The following is a 20599-nucleotide window of genomic DNA, read 5'->3' as shown; positions in this document are numbered from 1 at the left end:
TCTCTCCCTACTATACCAGCTATCCCACAGTCACACTCCCTTCCCAGAGACTGTTATCCCACTGTTACTATAGGCACCATCTCTCCCTACTATACCTGCTATCCCAAAACCACACTTCCTTCCCAGAGACTATTATCCCACTCTTACTATAGGCACCATCTCTCCCTACTATACCTGCTATCCCACAGTCGCACTCCCTTCCCAGAGACTATTATCCCACTGCTACTATAGGCACCATCTCTCCCTACTATACCAGCTATGCCACAGTCACACTCCCTTCCCAGAGACTATTATCCACTGTTACTATAGGCACCATCTCTCCCTATTATACCTGCTATCCCACAGTCACACTCCCTTCCCAGAGACTGTTATCCCACTGTTACTATAGGCACCATCTCTCCCTACTATACCTGCTATCCCACAACCACACTCCCTTCCCAGAGACTAGTATCCCACTGTTACTATAGGCAACATCTTTACCTACTATATCTGCCATCCCACAGCCACACTCCCTTCCCAGAGACTATTATCCCACTGTTACTATAGGCACCATCTCTCCCTATTATACCTGCTGTCCCACAGCCCCTTCTCACCTGCAATCTCACACTTGATTTATGTACATGCATAAACCATATCATTGATTGCCATTTTTCAAGGAAATTCTCTTACCTAACCAGAAACCTCTTCTTTTTCTTCTTTCCCAGAATGACCCATACAGCGGCAGTAGGCCCAGCATCTTGGGAGCTCTCTGTAAAATTGGATGAGCAGAATGGAGTTGAGCCCCAGAAGGTAAAGATAAGAGTATCTGGAGATCTGCACATTGGTGGGGTCATGCTTCGACTTGTAGAACAAATCAGTAAGTTAACATCAACCTATACAATACAATTTTGAGTCTTAATGGTTTACTTTAATACAGCAAATGTTTATTTACTCAGGAAACACACAGGCAGGTTAGCTGTCTCTTAATTATATGTTGAATGTTTTAATTTCTTTGGAAATATTCCAAAAAACATCATATATTTGGTTTGTGTTTATACACACAGAGCTGATGTTTATTTTAGCAAGGATTATAGTGGTGAGCTCTCTAATATCTTAACCACAGCATGATTGTCACAAGCATGGTATACCAATTTTATATAAATATCAATTTTTTTTGTAATGACATATATTATATTGAGAACACAGTAGAAGTGGTTTTAACGGTAGCCTGTGGTCTACTGAATCTGGTGTAATATCATAAGTCTTCCTCTGATTAGTTTAGTGTAGTTATTACATAGTAACATCGTGGTTAGGTTGAAAAAAGACACATCCATAAATTTCAAACTTTTAGGATTATGTATAACCTATCTAACTGCCAGATGATCCAGAGGAAGGCAAAAAACACCATTTGAAGCCTCTCCAATTTGCCTTAAATGGGGGAAAAATTCCTTCCTGACTCCTGTACTATGAGCTATCTTCCATAACTCTGCATTCCTTCCCTTGCTGAACACCATCCAATCCCTTCTTAAAGCTATCTAATGTATCAGCCTGTACCACTGATTCAGGGAGAGAATTCCACATCTTCACAGTCCAATATTTAGGTGGAACCTCTTTTCTTCTAATCTCCTACTGGTAAATAAAGCATTAGAGAGATTAATATATGATGCCCTTATATATTTATACATAGTTATCCTATCACCCCTTAAGTTCCTCTTCTCCAGTGTGAACAACCCCAATTTGGCCAGTCTTTCCTCATAGCTAAGATTTTCCATACCTTTTACTGTCTAATTCAATAATGTCCTGTTTGAGTGCTGGAGAACAAAACTGCACGACATATTCTAGATGGGGTCTTACCAGTGCTCTATACAGTGGAAGAATTACCCCTCCTCCTGCAAATTTATGTCCCTTTTAATACAGCTCAAGACCTTATTTGCCCTTGATGCTGCTGCCAAGCCTATTGCTTGCGACAGCCAAGTTTATTATCTACAAGGACTTCAAGCTCCGTCTCCATTATAGATTTGCCTAGTGCAGTCCCATTAAGGGATATATAAGTGGATATTTTTACATCCCAGGTGCATGACTTTACATTTATCAACATTGAATTTCATCTGCCACTTAGCTGCCCAGATTGCCAGTTTGTCAAGATCCTTCTGCAAAGATGTTGCATCCTGGATGGAATTAATTGAGCTGCATAGTTTTGTGTTATCTACAAACACTCTTACAATACCCTCCCCTAAGTCATTAATGAACAAGATATATAAAAGTTGACCCAATACCGAGCCCTGAGGGAGCCCATTAAGAACCTTACTCTAAGTAGAGAATGTACCATTAAGAACCACCCTCTGTACCCGATCCTGTAGCCAGTTTCCTATCCATGTGCAAACAATTCATTAAGCCCAACAGACCTTAGTTTAGAAAGCAGTCATTTGTGGGGCATTTCTTAGTAACTCTAAAGCATTTGATCCTGCAGAAATACCAATGGGTCAATCTCAGATTACAGATATCTTCTGACCTCTGTAAATGTTTAAGGGAGCTAGCACACGGGCAGATTCAGGGGGATTTAGTCGCCTGGCGACTAATCGCCTCTTCTGCGGGGCGACAATCTCCCCGAACTGCCTTCTCCCCTGCCTTCCACCTGCTGTAATGAGAAAATGACAGCGCCAATGCACTCGCGGAGCATCGATTTCCGAAGTTGCATCACAAGGAATCTTTGGCTGAATTCGGCAATTAAAGTGCCGCGAGTGCATTGGAGTTTTTTCATTATAGCAGGCGGAAGGCAGTTCGGGGAGATTGTCTCCCCGCAAAAGAGGCGATTAGTCGACAGGTGACTAAATCTCCCCGAATCTGCCCGTGTGCTAAAGCCCTAAAGAATGGAGAAAATAAGCAGATAAAGATCAAGTTTTAACACAGGGTCAGAAATCTGACATCTCAATATATGTCCAAAAAAACTGTTACAAGTCACCATATAGCTCATTTATATATATACAGCAAGAGCAAAAACACCTAGTGAAATATGTCAAGAATTCTGTCAATTACGATTTCCATATTGATTGTACTTTTTGCATGTTTTATTTTCTTATTTCTTTTGTGCTGAGTATTTGGCTGTCCAGAAATGATTTATCCAATACAGGTATGGGACCTGTTATCCAGAATGCTCGGGATCTGGGGGTTTCCGTATAACGGATTCTACCGTAATTTGGGTCTTCATGCCTTAAGTCTACTAGAAATTCATTTAAACATTAAATAAACCCAGTAGGCTGGTTTTGCTTCCAATAAGCATTAATGATATCTTAGTTTGGATCAAGTACAAGCTACTGTTTTATTATTACGGAGAAAAAGGAAATCATTTCTAAAAATGTGGATTATTTGGATAAAATGGAGTCTATGGGAGACAGCCATTCTGTAATTCGGAGCTTTCTGGATATCGGGTTTCCGGATAAGGGATCCTATACCTGTACTTTGTTTTACTTCAAGTTAGATAATAGCCTCGCTGAGACACAAAAGAAATCAGTGTAGTGTCAGCTTCTTCAAAGCAAACTATTGTATCTTCCCACACCCGGTACTTCTTGGAAGTTGCTATTACACTTTTCTCTGCTTCACCTATTCACAATTGTTATATTAAGTGGGTTCCTGTCAGTTCACAGGATCAAGTTCACCTGTCCCAGTGAATCACCTTTAATGCCTTTGGTGCTGCCATGTAGGTCAGAGATGTCAAGTTCGGGCTTGTTTGGGGGTTGCTGCTGGATCTGGGTTTGACGTCCCTTTTCTGATGTTGACAGACAAAAGCCAATGAGCCCACCCAGTCCATCCATGTACTTTTTTTGGTCCTAAATTGCAGTGAATTGTTTCCTTTCATATAATAACTGCCACACTAATAGGATTCATGATGGAAAACACTAATGGACATATTTCATTGCCCTAGTGCAGAATGATCTTCAAAGATTTGGAGGGTATGCCTTACTTGCTGCTTTGTGTGTGGGATGTTGTTTCCTCAGGAGATCAGATAAAGCAGACAGAGTCCAGATCCCCTGAGCACACACAAATTCTTCTTATACTCTTGAGAAACATTCCAACATGTCTGATGTGTGCCAACACACAGCTTCTCTTTTGTACAATAAAAACAGTAAGAGTTTTAAAGTAATAACAATTGCCCTGCACTGGTAAAACTGGTGTGTTTGCTTCAAAAACACATATATAGTTTATACAAACAAGCTGTTGTTTGGCCATGGGGGCAGCCATTCAAGCACAGGATACACAGTAGATAACAGATAAGTACTACTATAGTTTATATAAACAAGCTGTTGTGTAGCCATGGGGGCAGTCATTCAAGCACAGGATGCACAGTAGATAACAGATATGTACTGAAGAATCCTATTATATACTACAGAGTTTATCTGTTATCTGGTGTGTGTCCTGTGCCTTTTCTCCTTTCTCAGCTTTGAATGGCTGCCCCAAGGCTACACAGCAGCTTGTTTATATAGACTATAGTAGTATTTATCTGCTATGTACTGTGTATCCTATGCTTGAATGGCTGCCCCAATGGCTACCCATCAGCTTGTTTATATAAACTATAGTAGTACTTATCTGTTATCTACTGTGTATCCTGTGCTTGAATGGCTGCCCCCATGGCTACCCATCAGCTTGTTTATATAAACTATAGTAGTACTTATCTGTTATCTACTGTGTATCCTGTGCTTGAATGGCTGCCCCCATGGCTACACAGCAGCTAGTTTATATAAACTATAGTAGAGTTTCTGAAGCAACCGCACCAGTTGTACCAGTGTAGGGCAACAGTACTTTATATTGTCATTACTTTAAAACACTTTCGTTTTTTGGCGTTACTCTTCCTTTAATTTTTTAATATTAATATGGGATTCTGCTCAGTCAGAAATAATTATTTCCTTTCATATTATCACTACTACACTTGGTTATTATTAATCACTGCATAACTATAAAAAACAGATTCCACCTCCATGCAGCTACATAGAGCTGAGCAGAGGGGAGATTGAGCTGAAAAATAAGAAAGCAGGCATTTTCAAGCCCATCATAGCTCCACTCGGCTCTGTGTAGCCACATTCAGGTAGAAACTGGACTTTTAAAGGAATTGTTCAGTGTAAAAATAAAAACTATGTAAATAGATAGGATGTACAAAATAAAAAATGTTTATAATATAGTTAGTTAGCCAAACATTTAATGTATAATGGCTTGTTGCTTTTGAATCTGAGCTGAATTCTAAGGATCAATTGCAAACTCACTGAACAGTTTTGTCCCATGTGGCCCCCCCTTATAATCACAGTTAGAGAGCTGAAAAGCAGGAAGTAGAGTTCTGGCTATTCTGTTAGACATCCAGTCACTTTAGCCTTTATACATTACATTTTTGGCTAACTAACTTATTAGAAACATTTTTTATTTTGCACAGCCTATCTATTTACCCAGTTTTATTTTTACACTGAACTGTTCCTTTAAATGCAGATAAAGGAAGTCGCTGATTTCAGCAGATACACTTCTCTCTGCCTCATTAAGATTCCTCAGGTGGAGAAAAGCACGCAATAGTCCGCATTCAGTTTGTCTGACCCTGCCCTAAAGCACAATATTGCTCATATAGTATTAGCAATGTTCTGAAATACAGTATACATACATTAAAGGAACAGTAAAACCAAAAAATGAAAGTGTTGTAAAGTAATGAAAATATCATGTACTGTTGCCCTGCACTGGTACAACTGATGTGGTTGCTTCAGAAACTCTACTATAGTTTATATAAACAAGCTGTTGTTTAGCCACGGGGGCAGCCGTTCAAGCACAGGCTACACAGTAGATAACAGATAAGTACTACTATAGTTTATATAAACAAGCTGCTGTGTAGCAATGGTGGAAATCCAAAAAAGGCTATATGGCACAGGTTAAATAGTGGATAACAGAAAACACTGTTAAGTTTTACAGAGCTTATCTGCTATGTGCTGTGTAACTTGAGCCTTTTCTCATTTAATTGGGGTCCCATTGCTACACAGCAGTTTATTTATATAAACAATAGTAGTGTTCCTGAAGCAAACACACCAGTTTTACAAGTGCAGAGTGACACTGCATTATATTTTTAGTACTTTAAAACACTTTCATTTTTTGATGTTACTGTTCTTTTAATCTTGTACATTGTGTTCCATTTTGCTACACCTGACATTGTGAAGAGCTTATTATATTATTTCATCTATCTAGGGGTATCCAAAGATTGGTCAGATTACGCACTGTGGTGGGAACAAAAGAATTGCTGGCTTCTAAAAACCCACTGGACCCTGGATAAGTATGGAGTTCAGGCCAACGCCAAGCTGTTTTTCACCCCTCAGCACAAGCTCCTGCGTCTCCGTCTGCCTAATATGAAAACTGTCAGACTGAAAGTTAGCTTTTCGGCGGTGGTGTTCAAAGCTGTTGTCGAGGTCTGCAAAATACTGAGTAAGTAAAATAAGCAATAGCAGGGAAACATAAGGTGCAATGGCTCCAAAACTGTTTAAGGCTGAAGATATTGTTCACATTTGGATTACATACAAAAGAACGATATTATATAGTGAATAAAGTACCCCCTCTTGTAAAATATAAGGATATTATAAGTTACCGAGGAGTTTCATGACCGTAACCAGGTCATGGAACTCCCAGGTAACGTCTAATATGCTCATATTTTACAACTGGGGGTACTTTATTTATTATAATACACAAATTTCAGTGAGTCATGTGACAGAAATGACATCAGAACTCACTGTTTATAACTGATGACATCAGAACTCACCGTTAATAAGAATATAATTTACAAGATATTCATGGCTTTTGTGTATTATATAGTGAATAAAGTACCCCCTCTTGTAAAATATAAGGATATTATAAGTTACCGAGGAGTTTCATGACCATATAAAAGTACGAGGCCGAAGGCCGAGTGTTTTTATACAGGTCATGGAACTCCGAGGTAACTTATAATATCCTCATATTTTTCAACTGGGGGTACTTTATTAATTATAATACACAAATTTTAGTGAGTCATGTGACAGAAATTACATCACTACTCACCGTTTATAACTCATGACATCACTACTCACCGTTTATAAGGATATATTCATGGCTTTTGTGTATTATAAGGATATAATTTACAGGATATTCATGGCTTTTGAGTATTGTATAAGTTGATTTTATATGCAGTATGGTTGTTTATAATACCCAACTCACACTTCAGTCCAGCCTCCTCCATGAATACCTGAGCGAAGCAATTTGCCTGGAAAACATATTTATAAACTGTATAGAAACACAGTTTCTCTTCCACTTCCCACAATACATGTTCTTGTTATTTCCTGACTCACATGGGGAAATGCAAGTTGTTAAATGGCTGTGACTGCACCATTAGCTTCTTGCAATGCAAACTTCGCTTATTTCCATAACATTCTTGAGCATAGTAAATAGCCATTGGCCATTGTATGGCTGTAATTTTTAGATAACCGTTGCTCCTGTGTTTCGAATATACTCCACAAATCAATCAGCCTATGAGGAAGTGGCCCAGTAGGCACGAAATGCGTTAGGCGGTCACTTGCATGTTCTAATGAATTATTTGAATTTTTGATTATTTTTGGTCTTTACTTTTGGCGAAAACTCACAGATTTTTGCACCCGTGGACTGGGGTGAACTGTGAGTATTTTTTCCCCTTTCATTATTTGCCTTGGACACTTCTCTTTGATCAATAATGGTACAATTACTGACATTGTGCACCAATTCTTGCAGTGTATGCTCCACAAATGCCAAATCCTCCTTAAAGAAACAGTAACACCAAAAATATCATTTAGTGTTGCCCTGCACTGGTAAAACTGATCTGTTTGCTTCAGAAACACTAATAAAGCTCATATAAACAAGCTGCTGCGTAGCAATGGTGGAAATTGAAAAAAAGGCTATATGGCACTGGTTAAATAGTGGATAACAGAAAACACCATTATGTTCTACAGAGCTAATCTGCTATAGCTATGTAACTGGAGCATTTTCTCCTTTGAATGGCTGCCCCCATTGCTACACAGCATCTTATTTATATAAACAGTAATAGTGTGTCTGAAGCAAACACAGCAGTTTTACCAGGGCAGTGCAACACAACATTATATTTGTATTACTATTTGTAATTTTTTTATGATATATGTTTTTTTAGCTATTCCCTAAAGTATCTGTCTTTCTTGATCCTCTATTCATACAGGAGTTGGGTGTCAGATTTTGATTGACTGATCTAATATATCTTTTACGGGGGGGGGGCTCCCTTTCTTAGGAGATGTATTAGAGCTAATCCAAATAACTTATTACAGTATACAAAATAACTGACTTTGGCACGAATCCTGCATGTAGAGAGACATGGTTATTGGTGATTTTGAAAGAGGGAGCTGAGATGCTGAGAGGGGGACAGTGAAGAGTAATTTGATTTAAACTAGGGATGCACCGAATCCCAGCCGAAGCGAATCCTAATTTGCATATGCAAATTACTTCCCTCCCCGCCTCTAATTTGCATATGGGAGGGAAATCACCTGACTTTTTGTCACAAAACAAGGTTTTCCCCTTCCCAGCTCTAATTTGCATATGCAAATTAGTATTCAGTTCGGTATTCGGCTGAATCTTTCGCAAAGGATTCGGGGGTTCGGCCGAATCCAAAATAATGGATTTGGTGCATCCCTAATTTAAACTGTACAGAATTTGCAATTAATTGAATATATTTAAAAAAAAATATTTCAGTTTATATTCCAGTTTTATGTTTGCAAAAGTTCCCCTCTAAGCACCCCATTATGAATGTGAGTTATGAGTAGGTTTCAGTGTGAGGGCAGAGACTGAGGAAGTATTTCTGGCCTTATAGATCACTGAAATACTCATGTGTAGTTTCAAGCAGCAGAGAACACCAGGTACTTTCTGGGGACACTTGTGCAGATCTATACTTCACAGAAGTACCGTGTAAATACTTGTACTAGGCAGAGCGAGTTCTTGAGGACAGATCTTAAAACATTCCAGGTATGTCCCTGGGTGATTTAGTTCTGTTTGTTTAAATGAGGCGCTCAAGGCAGACAATCATAGGCCGGGACAATTTGCAGTTCTCCATTTTTTTAATATGTTGTAGCTTTTGCATTATTTAAAGGGATTGTTCACCTTTAAATTAACTTTTTTGTATGATGTAGAGGCGGATGTTCAAAGATAATTTGCAATTAGTTTTAATGTTTTATTATTTGTGTTTTTTGAGTTATTTTGCTTTTTATTCAGCAACTCTCCAGTTTTCAGTTTCAGCCATCTGGTTGCTAAGGTGCAAATAAATTAATAGTAGGGGCACCTGAAGGTCTCTTAAAGGGGATGCTTACCTTACAACATTTTTTGCAGTTAGTTTCAGACCATTCACCAGGAATAAAGACTTTTTCCATTTTTTTCCCTATTTTCTATGTATGACTATTTTTCTAATATTGAAGTTTAAAGTTTAATTTTTCACCATCTTTTGTCTTTCTGAAGCAGCACTGAGAGGGGGTCGCCAACTCTGTAAACTGTTCTAAACTGATACACTGAGTATTGTGTTTGTCCCTGCTGAGCAGAATCCCTGACTTTCATTAAAGGCAGCTGCTAAAATTGATACACTTATATTCCCCAAAGATCATACTAAGAATTGTATCAACTAAATGTAGCAAATTGTAAGAATTCCGAATATGTTCCTGGATCAATGAGCTGCCAGACTGAGACACCAGTGACAGGAACATTAAAGGAACATTAAAGTAAAAAAACATTTTATGTAAAAAATCCCTTCTACCCACCTCCAATAACACATCTAGCATTAACAGGGTTAATAATCTTTAATTTTTTCAACCTAAATAATGACACAAAATCCCTCATCTACTGCTGTCTCTGAAAAAGGCTATAGGGCGACGAGCACTTGAACCAGCTTTTACGTGCGCAGCTACTGTCTCCCGATAGCCGACTATTTCTCTGCAGTGGAGGAGTGACTGCATTCGTGAGCTGACTTTGTTGGGGCTTTCTGAGATTTATGGCTGACCAGGCTGCTGCCTTTACTGCTGAAGTTAGTTTCTGTGGCTTCACAGAGCCTGCACTGTTCTCCCTCCTTGCTTGTTTGGGTTCGGAGAGTGTGTGGGTAGTTTTATTTGCTCAGCCGTGATTTATAGCAGCAGTAAACCTGACCCGAATCCGCATACTTACCCGCATAGATCCGCTACCCCACCCGCAAGTACCTTATCCGCAACCCGTTCTGTGACCCGCTGGCCATCAAGAAACAGGAAGTACAGTCATTGTAAACCGGAAGTGACATCATTAGAAGTAGGCGTGATCAGAAAAAAGGGAGTAAAACTCACTATTGAGAAGACCCTTGACCCGCAAACCCGGAAAACCGCCGACCTGCATCTATACCTGCTCCCGAAACTTCTACCTGCAACCCACAGGGTACCGCAGGTTTTTGTGGGTACCCGACCCGCTGCAGGACTCTAGATCAGGGTGCTAGGCTTAGGGAACTGTAAGAAACCCTTAAAATCATGAAAAGTCTGCATATTTTTTAATTGATCTATATTGAAAAGTTGCTTGAAATTATGTTTACTTTTCAAAAAGCTTAAGTTATCTTTTTGTGGAGTTCCTCTTTAAACTTCACAGAGAAAACGGTAAAAAATAAAAAATGGAAAGCAATTGAAAAAAGTTTTTATTTCTGGTGAACAATCTGAAAACAACTGAACTCAAAAGAGAGGCAAGAGATGGCTGTAAAGGCTTGTTTACCATTATATCCCTTTAGTTATAGCATATTTATTAATTCATGTGTCTGTATCTATTTCATGAGCGGGGCAGATGACAGGGGCAGAGGTTTCAAACTGTAGCTGTGGAATGTCATTGAGTAACAGACATAGTTTCAGTCACACCAAACAAGACTGAGCATGTGGCCCTATAAATACTCAATGAGATCTGTTACAACATGGCACATGAGTGAGAGCCGTCCTACATCAGTTATACACACTGAGCATAAACCCTGTCAGTTTTAATAAGCCAAAGAAATAGAGCTAATATTTTAGAATATTATTCTTCTGATTCTGCTAGTCCGCTTATACATGTTCTAAATTCACATGAGTTTAGTTTACTTTTATTTTATGTCATTGGCCCGGCGTTTACAGGTAATGCCGGTTGGATAGAGATGTATCCTGAGACCATTTGCTTTAAAGTCAGGTAGTGTGGGGGGGGTTAATATGTCTTTGGTGTCTTAGATATTCGTGAAAATAAAAAACCAATACACCAATATTTTCTCATATATCTGGGGTGAAGCCCTAATCTAAGGGTGGACTTTCAAGAGGGACCCTGGCCAAAAGCTGGACCTTCAACCAGTGGTGTAACTATATATTACTGGGCCCAGCAGCAAATTATTTTTCAGGCCCCCAAAATATTTAGCAGTTGACTTGTTTTAACAATATGTATTAAAACTGTATATGAATTGGGGTCTAATGGGGCCCCTATACCTCCTGGGCCACCTGCAGCCGCAGGGTCTGCTTCCTCTATAGTTACGCCCCTGCCTTCAACTATGGCTGGAAAGAAAAAGTTTGACAGTGCAAGGTTGATATTCTTTTATGAGTGTGGCTGCAATGAAGTGTGCAAGCAGTCACCCATAGGAAACAGTAAAACCTGTTGCAGCTGCTATTCTCTTTGTGTGACATTCCCTTAACCTGGCCCTACACAAAGATCTGCTTTTTAGTTGAAATTGCCAACTGAGCAGATCTTTCCCTCAGAGGTGGCGCAATATGGAGGTGAACCGACAGTTTGGCCCTTTGGCCAAACAATGGCATCACAACAACAGTAAACACAGGCTTGGGTAACTGAAGGGCAATAGCACATGGGTTTTTTAAGTTGTTTTTCCTACTGAAAACACAGAGTCATCATGCCCGAAATCATTCAATACTGTCTTCTATTGCTGGCAATGATAATCACATCAAAATTCCAGCATAGTCAATTATGATGTGATTTAGCAAGGGATCTTTTAGCATGATGTTTTCACCAGGCAAAAAGCACCTGAAAATACATGTATTTGTTGATGTCTTTATTTTAAACCAGACATACTGTATACTAAAATATACCAAATCATCAACTAATCTAGCTGGAGTCTGTTTAAAATCCTGTGCATTGTATATTGTGCATTGAATATTGTGCATCTAGACCAGGGGTCCCCAACCTTTTTTACCCATGAGCCACATTCGAATGGATAAAGATTTGGGGAGCAACATAAGAATGGAAAAAGTTACTGGGGTGCCAAATAAGGGCGGTGATTGGCCATTTGGTAGTCCCTATGTGGACTGGCAACCTACATGAGACTCTTTGTGGCAGTATACCTGGTCTTTATGCAACCAAAACTTGTCTCAAAGCCAGGAAGTAGAAAATAAGCACCTGCTTGGTCACTGGGAGCACCATCCATGCGGTTTGTGAGCGACATGTTGCTCATGAGCCACTGGTTGGGGATCACTGATCTAGACTAATTGTCAATTAGACCTACTATAAGTGCATATGCTTTTATAGTAGGGATGCAACTAATTCAGGATTTGGTTGAATCTGAGATTTTTTCAGCAGGATTCGGCCAAAACCAAGGGCCTGACTGAACCGAATCTGAACCCTACAAAATGTGAAAATTTTGCCGCATTTCACACGCACATCATAAATGTCATTATGTCAGTAATTTCCTCCAATAGCGTTCCACGAATGATTATTTTCCTTGTTCACTGGCATGGCTTCCGTTTCTACTGCTCTGGTTTAAACCTTCTGCACATGTATTTGGATCCAGTTTTAGTCAGAACAGTTTGTGTAAAGAAGCTTCATTTTTACGTAAATTATTAGTGTAGTCAGCCACATTTGGAACAAAATGAATGTGTACATGTCGGCATTTCATGTCAGTGGATCACTCTTCAAAGCTGGACATTCCGATAATATTGCACAAAACAAAGTTTTGTACTTGATACAAGTAAGGTGGTCCACTGATGTAACCTATGTGAGCTAAACTCAGCTTCAGCTTTACTAAAAAGGATTTAGTAACCTATGACACGCTGAGCGTTGAGTATTAATGCCATATAAATAAAAGCTTCAGAAGCATGGGCCAGTACTTGAATTCTGAAGCCTGTACATAACAGTCTATCATGTGAATTTTTCCTTTCAGACATCAGAAGGCCTGAAGAACTGTCTCTACTGAAACCCTCGGATGACTATGTGAAGAAGAAGAAGAAAAAGGATAACAAAGAATCTGTGCTAGATGAAGTTATAAATTTGGAGAGCCCAAACAGTAATTCTGGATCCTTACGTAAGTACAGTTCATCCCTGGGACAATTATACAGATCCTCACATTTAATTGCCATATTGTTATAGGGTGAATAAATAATGGCTGGGAGGCCTCTGCCTAGGCACTACCTGTTCTCACCAGTCCAGTTATGCTGTATGACCTGTTTTATAACAGACTCATCAGCCCCGCATCAAGTAAGTTTTATTTGGAATTTTAGTTTATGCAAATGTACTTAATAGAATAAATGCACTGGGGCATTAAAAGGTCAGCAGCATTCCTGTGTAACTCTGGGGTAGGCAACATCTCAGAGACACCCAGTAATTGTGCCAGTGTCAGATTGGTTTTTCCAGGGCTCACCATAGAACCCAACATCCAGCCCCACACTATGGACAACCAAACATGATCATTATTTTATTTTGAATATGTAAATTAATCTTTGGCATAAAGTGAAATGTCTTGCGGAAGGTTCACTGGAATCCAAAAAAATAGTGATATATATATATATGCTATCCCACAGCACCGGCACTCAGATCATTATTTTGCAGGTGGTGCATGATCAAAGTAGCATTGATAGTGTAGAGACGATCAGCACTCACAGTGTTGTAGATGAAGAAAATAGTTTTTATTCAAGTGATTTTACGTCTTAATCCGGTTGGATTAAGATGTAAAATCACTTGAATAAAAACTATTTTCTTCATCTACAACACTGTGAGTGCTGATCCTCTCTACACTATATATAGATATAGATATATATAGTATTTTATAATAAAAAAATACAATTAATTCCATGGCTTTAATGTTATAGTGATATTTATATTCATATAAATTTCTCTTTGGAATAAGTTGAACATTAGTGAATCCATGGTACTGTTTGGTGTTGCAGCAAGCCCAGGATTATACAGCAAAACCATGACTCCTATGTACGATCCTGTGAATGGGACTCCTGCGTCCTCCACAATTACTTGGTTTACCGATAGCCCATTGGCTGAGCAGAGTTGCAACATCCTAGCCGCCAGCCACCCAAACGAATCGCTCGATATACTCGCACAGATGTACCAGCCACGGACATTGATGGAAAAAACGAGGTTAAGCTCAGGGTGAGTATTCCTTTCTTTCATGATCCATGGCATAACATGAGAGTAAACTGGTGGTAGTAGAGACGGTAGAGTTGATCTGGCTTCTGATACACAAACAAATGGGAATGTGGTACTGTACTTTATGCTGCCAGCAGCATGTGCATCATTTTTCTCCATAAACATTATTATTCTCATTGCCTTGGTGTGTTCCACAAACATTTGCAGTGTGTAACCAAATGGGGAGATACTCAAATTGTATTCATTTTGGGCTTGGATGATGCTAGAACCAGATGCTGAGGTTTTATGGAATAGCAGTGTAGTACAGAGTGAATATCATACAATTATTTTACTTCTTCTCCTCTTGTAGATGGTTAGATTCTTCCAGATCCCTAATGGAACAAGGCTTCCAAGAAGATGATCACCTTTTGCTGAGATTTAAATACTACTCCTTTTTCGATCTAAATCCTAAAGTAAGAAAAGGTTTCAAATCTAATTTGCACAAACTGTATAAAATAATGGGATGAAAATTAAGCGTAGGACTGGCCAGATATGGGATGACTTTGACGTAGTTGGCCTGCTTAAATATATTGCAATATATGGACAAACAATCCCTGTGTTGTTTAAAGGGTAAGGCATTTTTCAGTAGCAGTATGCACAAAATGTCTCTGTCTTAAATATATTGATAATGGGTTGAGTGCAGAGGATCTCTTGTATTTGAAAATAATGGGAGCATTATTGTGGCTGCTTACAGGGGCTCATTTATCAACACTGGGCAAATTTGCACATGGGCTGTTACCTATAGCAACCAATCAGTGATTAGCTTTTTAAAGCCAACTGCAAGTAGAACAATGAATGCAGCAATCTGATTGGTTGCCATGGGTTACAGCCTATGGGCAAATTTGCCCAGTGTTGATAAATGACCCCCAGTGTGTCTAAATCTTTTGGCTTCTAGCAATATTATATAAACAGACCTGGCACAGTTGCCTTTTTTTATATACAGTGTATAAAAGTAGGTATTTAGTTTACCAGATATAATTATTTTTTTAATTTTATTATTTAATTATTTTTGTAGAAGATATGCACTCGTGAGGAAGTAACTATTTTATTTGAGTATTTAGCCCAATTTCCAATCCCATTTCTTTTGAAGTGAATTCATATTATATTATTCCTGAATGTGCAAGCAGTAGAGATACGGATGAAGAGTTCATTTTAGTGAACTAGAAAGGCAAGGGGACTTATCTCCTATGCTTGTCCCTATAGTATTCACTTAAGAGGGATGTACAATTTTTGTATGCCCCAGATTTGTAAATATGATATAACTTGCAGTTTATTTTTATGGGAAACCCACAGAGAGGGAGATAATGATACCTTTATGAAACACTTCAAGCTCCCCTCCGAATTTATATACACCATTTAGAATCCTGGACATAAAAGCCATAAACCCCACTTTTAATGAGAATGACAAACAATCCTTGACAAATACTGTAAATTATTCAGTATACATTTATTTCCATCCTTAGGTTTTTTTTTTTGCTAGAGTATTATAGAGTAAAATAGACATAAATGTTGCATTATTGACTCTCTTTGCACTTAAGTATAATTATGATAGGCATCATCATGTTCTTAAATTGGGTCCCCACAGGGGGTTGTGCCATTAAGTCTTGTACCAAAAGATTTAACATCTAAAGACGCCTATTAATCTGAACTTTCCAGTGTCCAGTGAAAAATGGTAAAAGCATGGCCCATTATATGCTTTTCTACACTTGTCCCTACTGACCATCACTGCTATATGTGGACCAGAGCAAACAAATATGCTTTGTTGATGGTTACAAGGGCCTGTGTGTAAAATAATATTCTGTCAAAGTAAGATATACCATAAACATGTTTGTCTCCATTACCCAGTATGACGCTGTGAGGATAAACCAACTGTTTGAGCAAGCGCGTTGGGCTCTTCTGCTGGAGGAAATTGACTGCACTGAAGAGGAAATGTTAATGTTTGCTGCATTACAGGCTAGTATCCTACATCATTCTAATGATTTGTGGATAAAGCAACCACTATATGGCCTAAGGGCACATCTCCTTTAAGCTTTTATATTTTTTGGCAGCCACATGTTGGCAATTGTATTAGGCTGACCCACTTGGCTCAGCATCTGATAGCTGTAACTGTAAATACACAAAAAATCCTGCCTGTCCTAAATATTTCTGTGTAGCTTTCTCTTCTGTCTTGGCATAATTTTAAATGCAATTATATATATGTATTGCACATTTTTTCTGATTGACTTTTAAAATATTTGTGTCATTTTAACTGGTATGGGTAGCAGTCAATGGAAATATAAAACTGACGTGTTCCATTGTTTCCAATTGTAGTACCATATTCACAAGCTGTCATTATCGGCTGATGCTTTTGAGTCAACAACAGACGGGGAAACAGACGAAATTGAAGCTGCTCTATCAAATCTAGAAGTTGCACTAGAAGGAGGGAAAATAGACAAATTACTGGTAATTATTTTTTTTTGGAAGGAAATGCAAATTATGGAACTGATTTCCGATGGCTAGCAAATAGAACTGGTCTATGTAAGATTATTAGGGTAGTTCTATACAGTGGCATAACTTCAGGGCCCCTGCACAAAAAAAATCCTAGGCCTGTCCTAACAAAATTGCAGGTAACCCACAATGTAACTAAAATTGCTGATCACTAAACATGTACATTATGGCTCAAGGACATTTGCAGTCTTGGGGGCAGATTCACTAAGCAACAAATTTGCGCTAGCATCCGCTTCGCTCACATCGCAACACTTCGCCAGGGGTAGATTCGCCAGGACAAAGCTAATTCACTAAAATCTGAAGTTGCGTCCAGGGCGTTGAACGCTGGCGAAGTAGCACTAGCGTTACTGCGGCAAGCAAAGCAAAGTTGCGCTAGTTTTGACTAATTTGTATACAGCTGGAAGTTAAAGTTCAATGGACATATATGTTGCAGCAAATACATTACATTACACAAGCCCGGGAAACCTTAATAAAATAAAATAGAGTTGTTATATTGCCCTACACATGAGCCCAGTGTATAGTTTATGTGCCATATGTTAGGAAATGTTGGGGGGGAAGCTGGGTACCCCAGAAAAATTTATCTTTTGCAGTCTATCACCCTGAAAAATGAAAAGTCCCAGCGTTTTTTGGGACTTTCAACTATTTTTTGAAGAACTTCTATCTACTCCTATCTACTCTATTGCACTTCGCCTGGTCTGAGGTAGCAAAGGCAAGTCTGGTGCAAGATGAAATGTTCAGTAAAATCCGCATCTCGGTGAATTTGCGTAGTTACGTCCCTTCACCAGAGTGCAACTTCGCCAGGTGTAAGTGAGCGAAATACCGATAGTTACCGCGAAGTTACGTCTGCACCCGTTAGTAAATTGGCAAAGTAATGAAATGATGTCACGCTGGCGAATCTTCGCTAGCGTTAGTCACTTCGCCCTCAAGTGAATCTGCCCCATGGTCTCTCAGAAATGTCATACCAAAACCAAAAAAGGGATCTTTTGAAAGGGAAGGTGGTTAATAAAACAGCATATTCATGTGACCATGCCCTCCAGCCCCCCATATCCTGAATGCAGGTTGGGACTAGCACCAGGAAGGTGTTGCAGAGAATGTCTTTACATCAGTTACAGGTGAATGTACTGTGACAGCCCCTGGCTGTGACAATCCAGGGGTCACAGTGGAATGAACAGAACAGTAGGCTGGTACAGACGGATCTGAATGTAAATTAGGGTGAATGCTTCTATTTAGCAAACAAGAACACATACAGGATAAATGTATGTTTGAACAATCTTTACCAGTTTATAGGCAAGTGAGAGCTGAAACATATTTATATATATGTCCTTTGTGTAACTATAGCATTGGTATTATTACAGTTTTATCACTTTTTCTCTCTTCTAGGAGGATATCACAGACATACCAAAACTAGCAGATAATCTAAAGCTTTTTAGGTGAGTAAATCACAAGAATATACAATGTTTTTCTTAAAAGCACCTGTATAAGGGTGAGACTGACCTGCAAAGCCAGATGGGAAAACGAACCTGGTTAGGGTGAGAAGGGCTGAAAGGAGCCAAAAAGCCCTTCACAAGCAGTTACATGCAAAGTGAAGCCTTCTGAAATCAAAAGGTATTTACTTGTCTCATGCCGTACACACAGCACTGCCTAGATACCAGAAATGAGAGTTTTGATTCGCCCATAAGGCATCATGGGCAGAGACGTGTAAATCACTCCATTATGTCCCTTTGGCCAACTATGCATCCAGAAGCGCTGGTTTATAGCACAGATACAGTCTAATGGTTCAGAGCCATATATCCAAACTTGCAGACAGCCTGTGCTTCTGAGGGGTAGGACTTGGAGAGTAGCGAAATGGGAAACTGAACCTGGTTAGGGTGAGAAGGGCTGAAAGGAGCCAAAAAGTCCTTCACATGCAAAGCCAGAGTAATGCACCATTTGGTCCATGGAGCACAGCTGTCTGCAGTAAGTTTGAATATTTGAGAGATTTAACCCCACCCTAATATGCTGTAAATATTGTGTGATTCTTTGTGTGTAATCTTAAGTAATAAATTCTTATACAATGCAGTTCATGTGCACAGAAGCAGTGTTAACTCTGTGATTTATTGGAATGTGCTATTGTGTTTTGGGTGGGGCAGTTGCCATTTCAGTGCAACTTGGGAAAACTATATGATCAAATGTCTACAAATTGTATCATTGGTCTGGGAATCAGCTGAGAGAACTTTCCTGTTTATGTTTCAGGCCAAAAAAGCTAACATTAAAAGCCAGCAAGCAGTACTGGTTTGTTTTTAAGGACACGTCCATATCCTATTTCAAAAATAAGGAAGCTGCACATGGGGAGCCCATCGAGAAGCTAAATCTTAGAGGTAAGTGAATGGGATTTATCTCTAGTAACTGGCAAAGCAAACCCCAGTGTTTACTGAAATACACTGTCCGACTTACTGTTGAATTTCTACTCAGCTGACCATAGCCACAGTCCCTTCCCATAAGCTATAGGCACCATTTATCCTACTTTGCCTGCTGCCCACAGTCACACTCCCTTCCCGGAGACTATTATCCCACAGCTACTATATGCACCATCTCTCCCTACTATACCTGCTATCCCACAGTCACACTCCCTTCCCAGAGACTATTATGCACTGTTACTATATGCACCATCTCTCCCTACTATACCTGCTATCCCACAGTCACACTCCCTTCCCAGAGACTATTATGCACTGTTACTATAGGCACCGTCTCTCCCTACTATACCTGTTATCCCACAGTCACACTCCCTTCCCAGAGACTATTATGCACTGTTACTATAGGCACCGTCTCTCCCTACTATACCTGCTATCCCACAGTCACACTCCCTTCCCAGAGACTATTATCCCACTGTTACTATAGGCACCGTCTCTCCCTACTATACCTAATATACCATAGCCACATCTGTACATACAACGTTTCGGCCCAAAATATGCTATTAAATTATAAGAAAAAAAAAATATACACAGTATATAGGCATTATCTCAAGTGATATTTATTTTGGAATCAATATATATTTTGTATTTAATGCACTTGGTTAATGAATTGATACATTGTTCACAGTTTTACATGTAGGAAGCTGTAAGATTTGTTACCTTTTTAGTGTATGAATTGTTACCTTTTAAACACATGGTTGTGTTACATTTTTGCATCCATCTGAGTGTTTATGATATGTATTAGTTGGTTATTTATATTCAGCACATTGTTTATGATATGTATTAGTTGGTTATTTATATTCAGCACATTGCACTTTAATTGACCATCTGTGGTCAAAAAAAGTACCGTACTGGCTCAGTTAGAGTAACTGATTTTAAAGGAGAAGGAAAGTCATCCTGCACTTGGGGGTGCCAAATGTTATGGACCCCCAAGTGATTGTATTGACTTACCTTAAACCCAGGGCCAGTACTCCTATCAGCAGAAAACTGCACCGGCCCGGGGTTATGCCAGTGAGCACCACAAAGCAATCCTCTTCCATCTTCTGATTTCTTCGTGCGGCTGCGTATGCGCAGTACAACGAAAAGCTGAACTTTAACTAAAAAGTCAGCTATTTCTTTCAACTGTGCATGTGTTTGCCCTGGGAAATTTGAAGCAAGAAGAAACCGGAAGAGGATCGCTTCGTGGTGCTCACTGGTATAACCCCGGGCCGGTGCAGTTTTCTGCTGATAGGAGCACTGGCACGGGGTTTCAGGTAAGGTGCCACCCCCAA

At 39.3% G+C, this 20599-nt stretch overlaps 1 protein-coding gene across 1 annotated transcript in view; it reads left to right on the top strand.

Annotated features, from left to right (window-relative positions):
• Positions 1 to 20599, top strand: part of fermt1.S (FERM domain containing kindlin 1 S homeolog) — a 31787-nt gene that overhangs the window by 4789 nt on the left and 6399 nt on the right. The window contains 9 exon segments of the mRNA NM_001085963.1: positions 705 to 856; positions 6190 to 6423; positions 13139 to 13279; positions 14142 to 14355; positions 14702 to 14804; positions 16237 to 16344; positions 16702 to 16833; positions 18259 to 18308; positions 19111 to 19235. Coding sequence (NP_001079432.1) covers positions 706 to 856; positions 6190 to 6423; positions 13139 to 13279; positions 14142 to 14355; positions 14702 to 14804; positions 16237 to 16344; positions 16702 to 16833; positions 18259 to 18308; positions 19111 to 19235 — 1258 coding nt within the window. The 5' untranslated portion in view covers position 705.

Source organism: Xenopus laevis, chromosome 5S, assembly GCF_017654675.1.
Source record: "Xenopus laevis strain J_2021 chromosome 5S, Xenopus_laevis_v10.1, whole genome shotgun sequence".
In the NCBI taxonomy this organism is placed as follows: domain Eukaryota; kingdom Metazoa; phylum Chordata; class Amphibia; order Anura; family Pipidae; genus Xenopus; species Xenopus laevis.
Note: the sequence above shows the minus strand (reverse complement) of the source record. Positions and strands in the feature narration are given on the sequence as shown.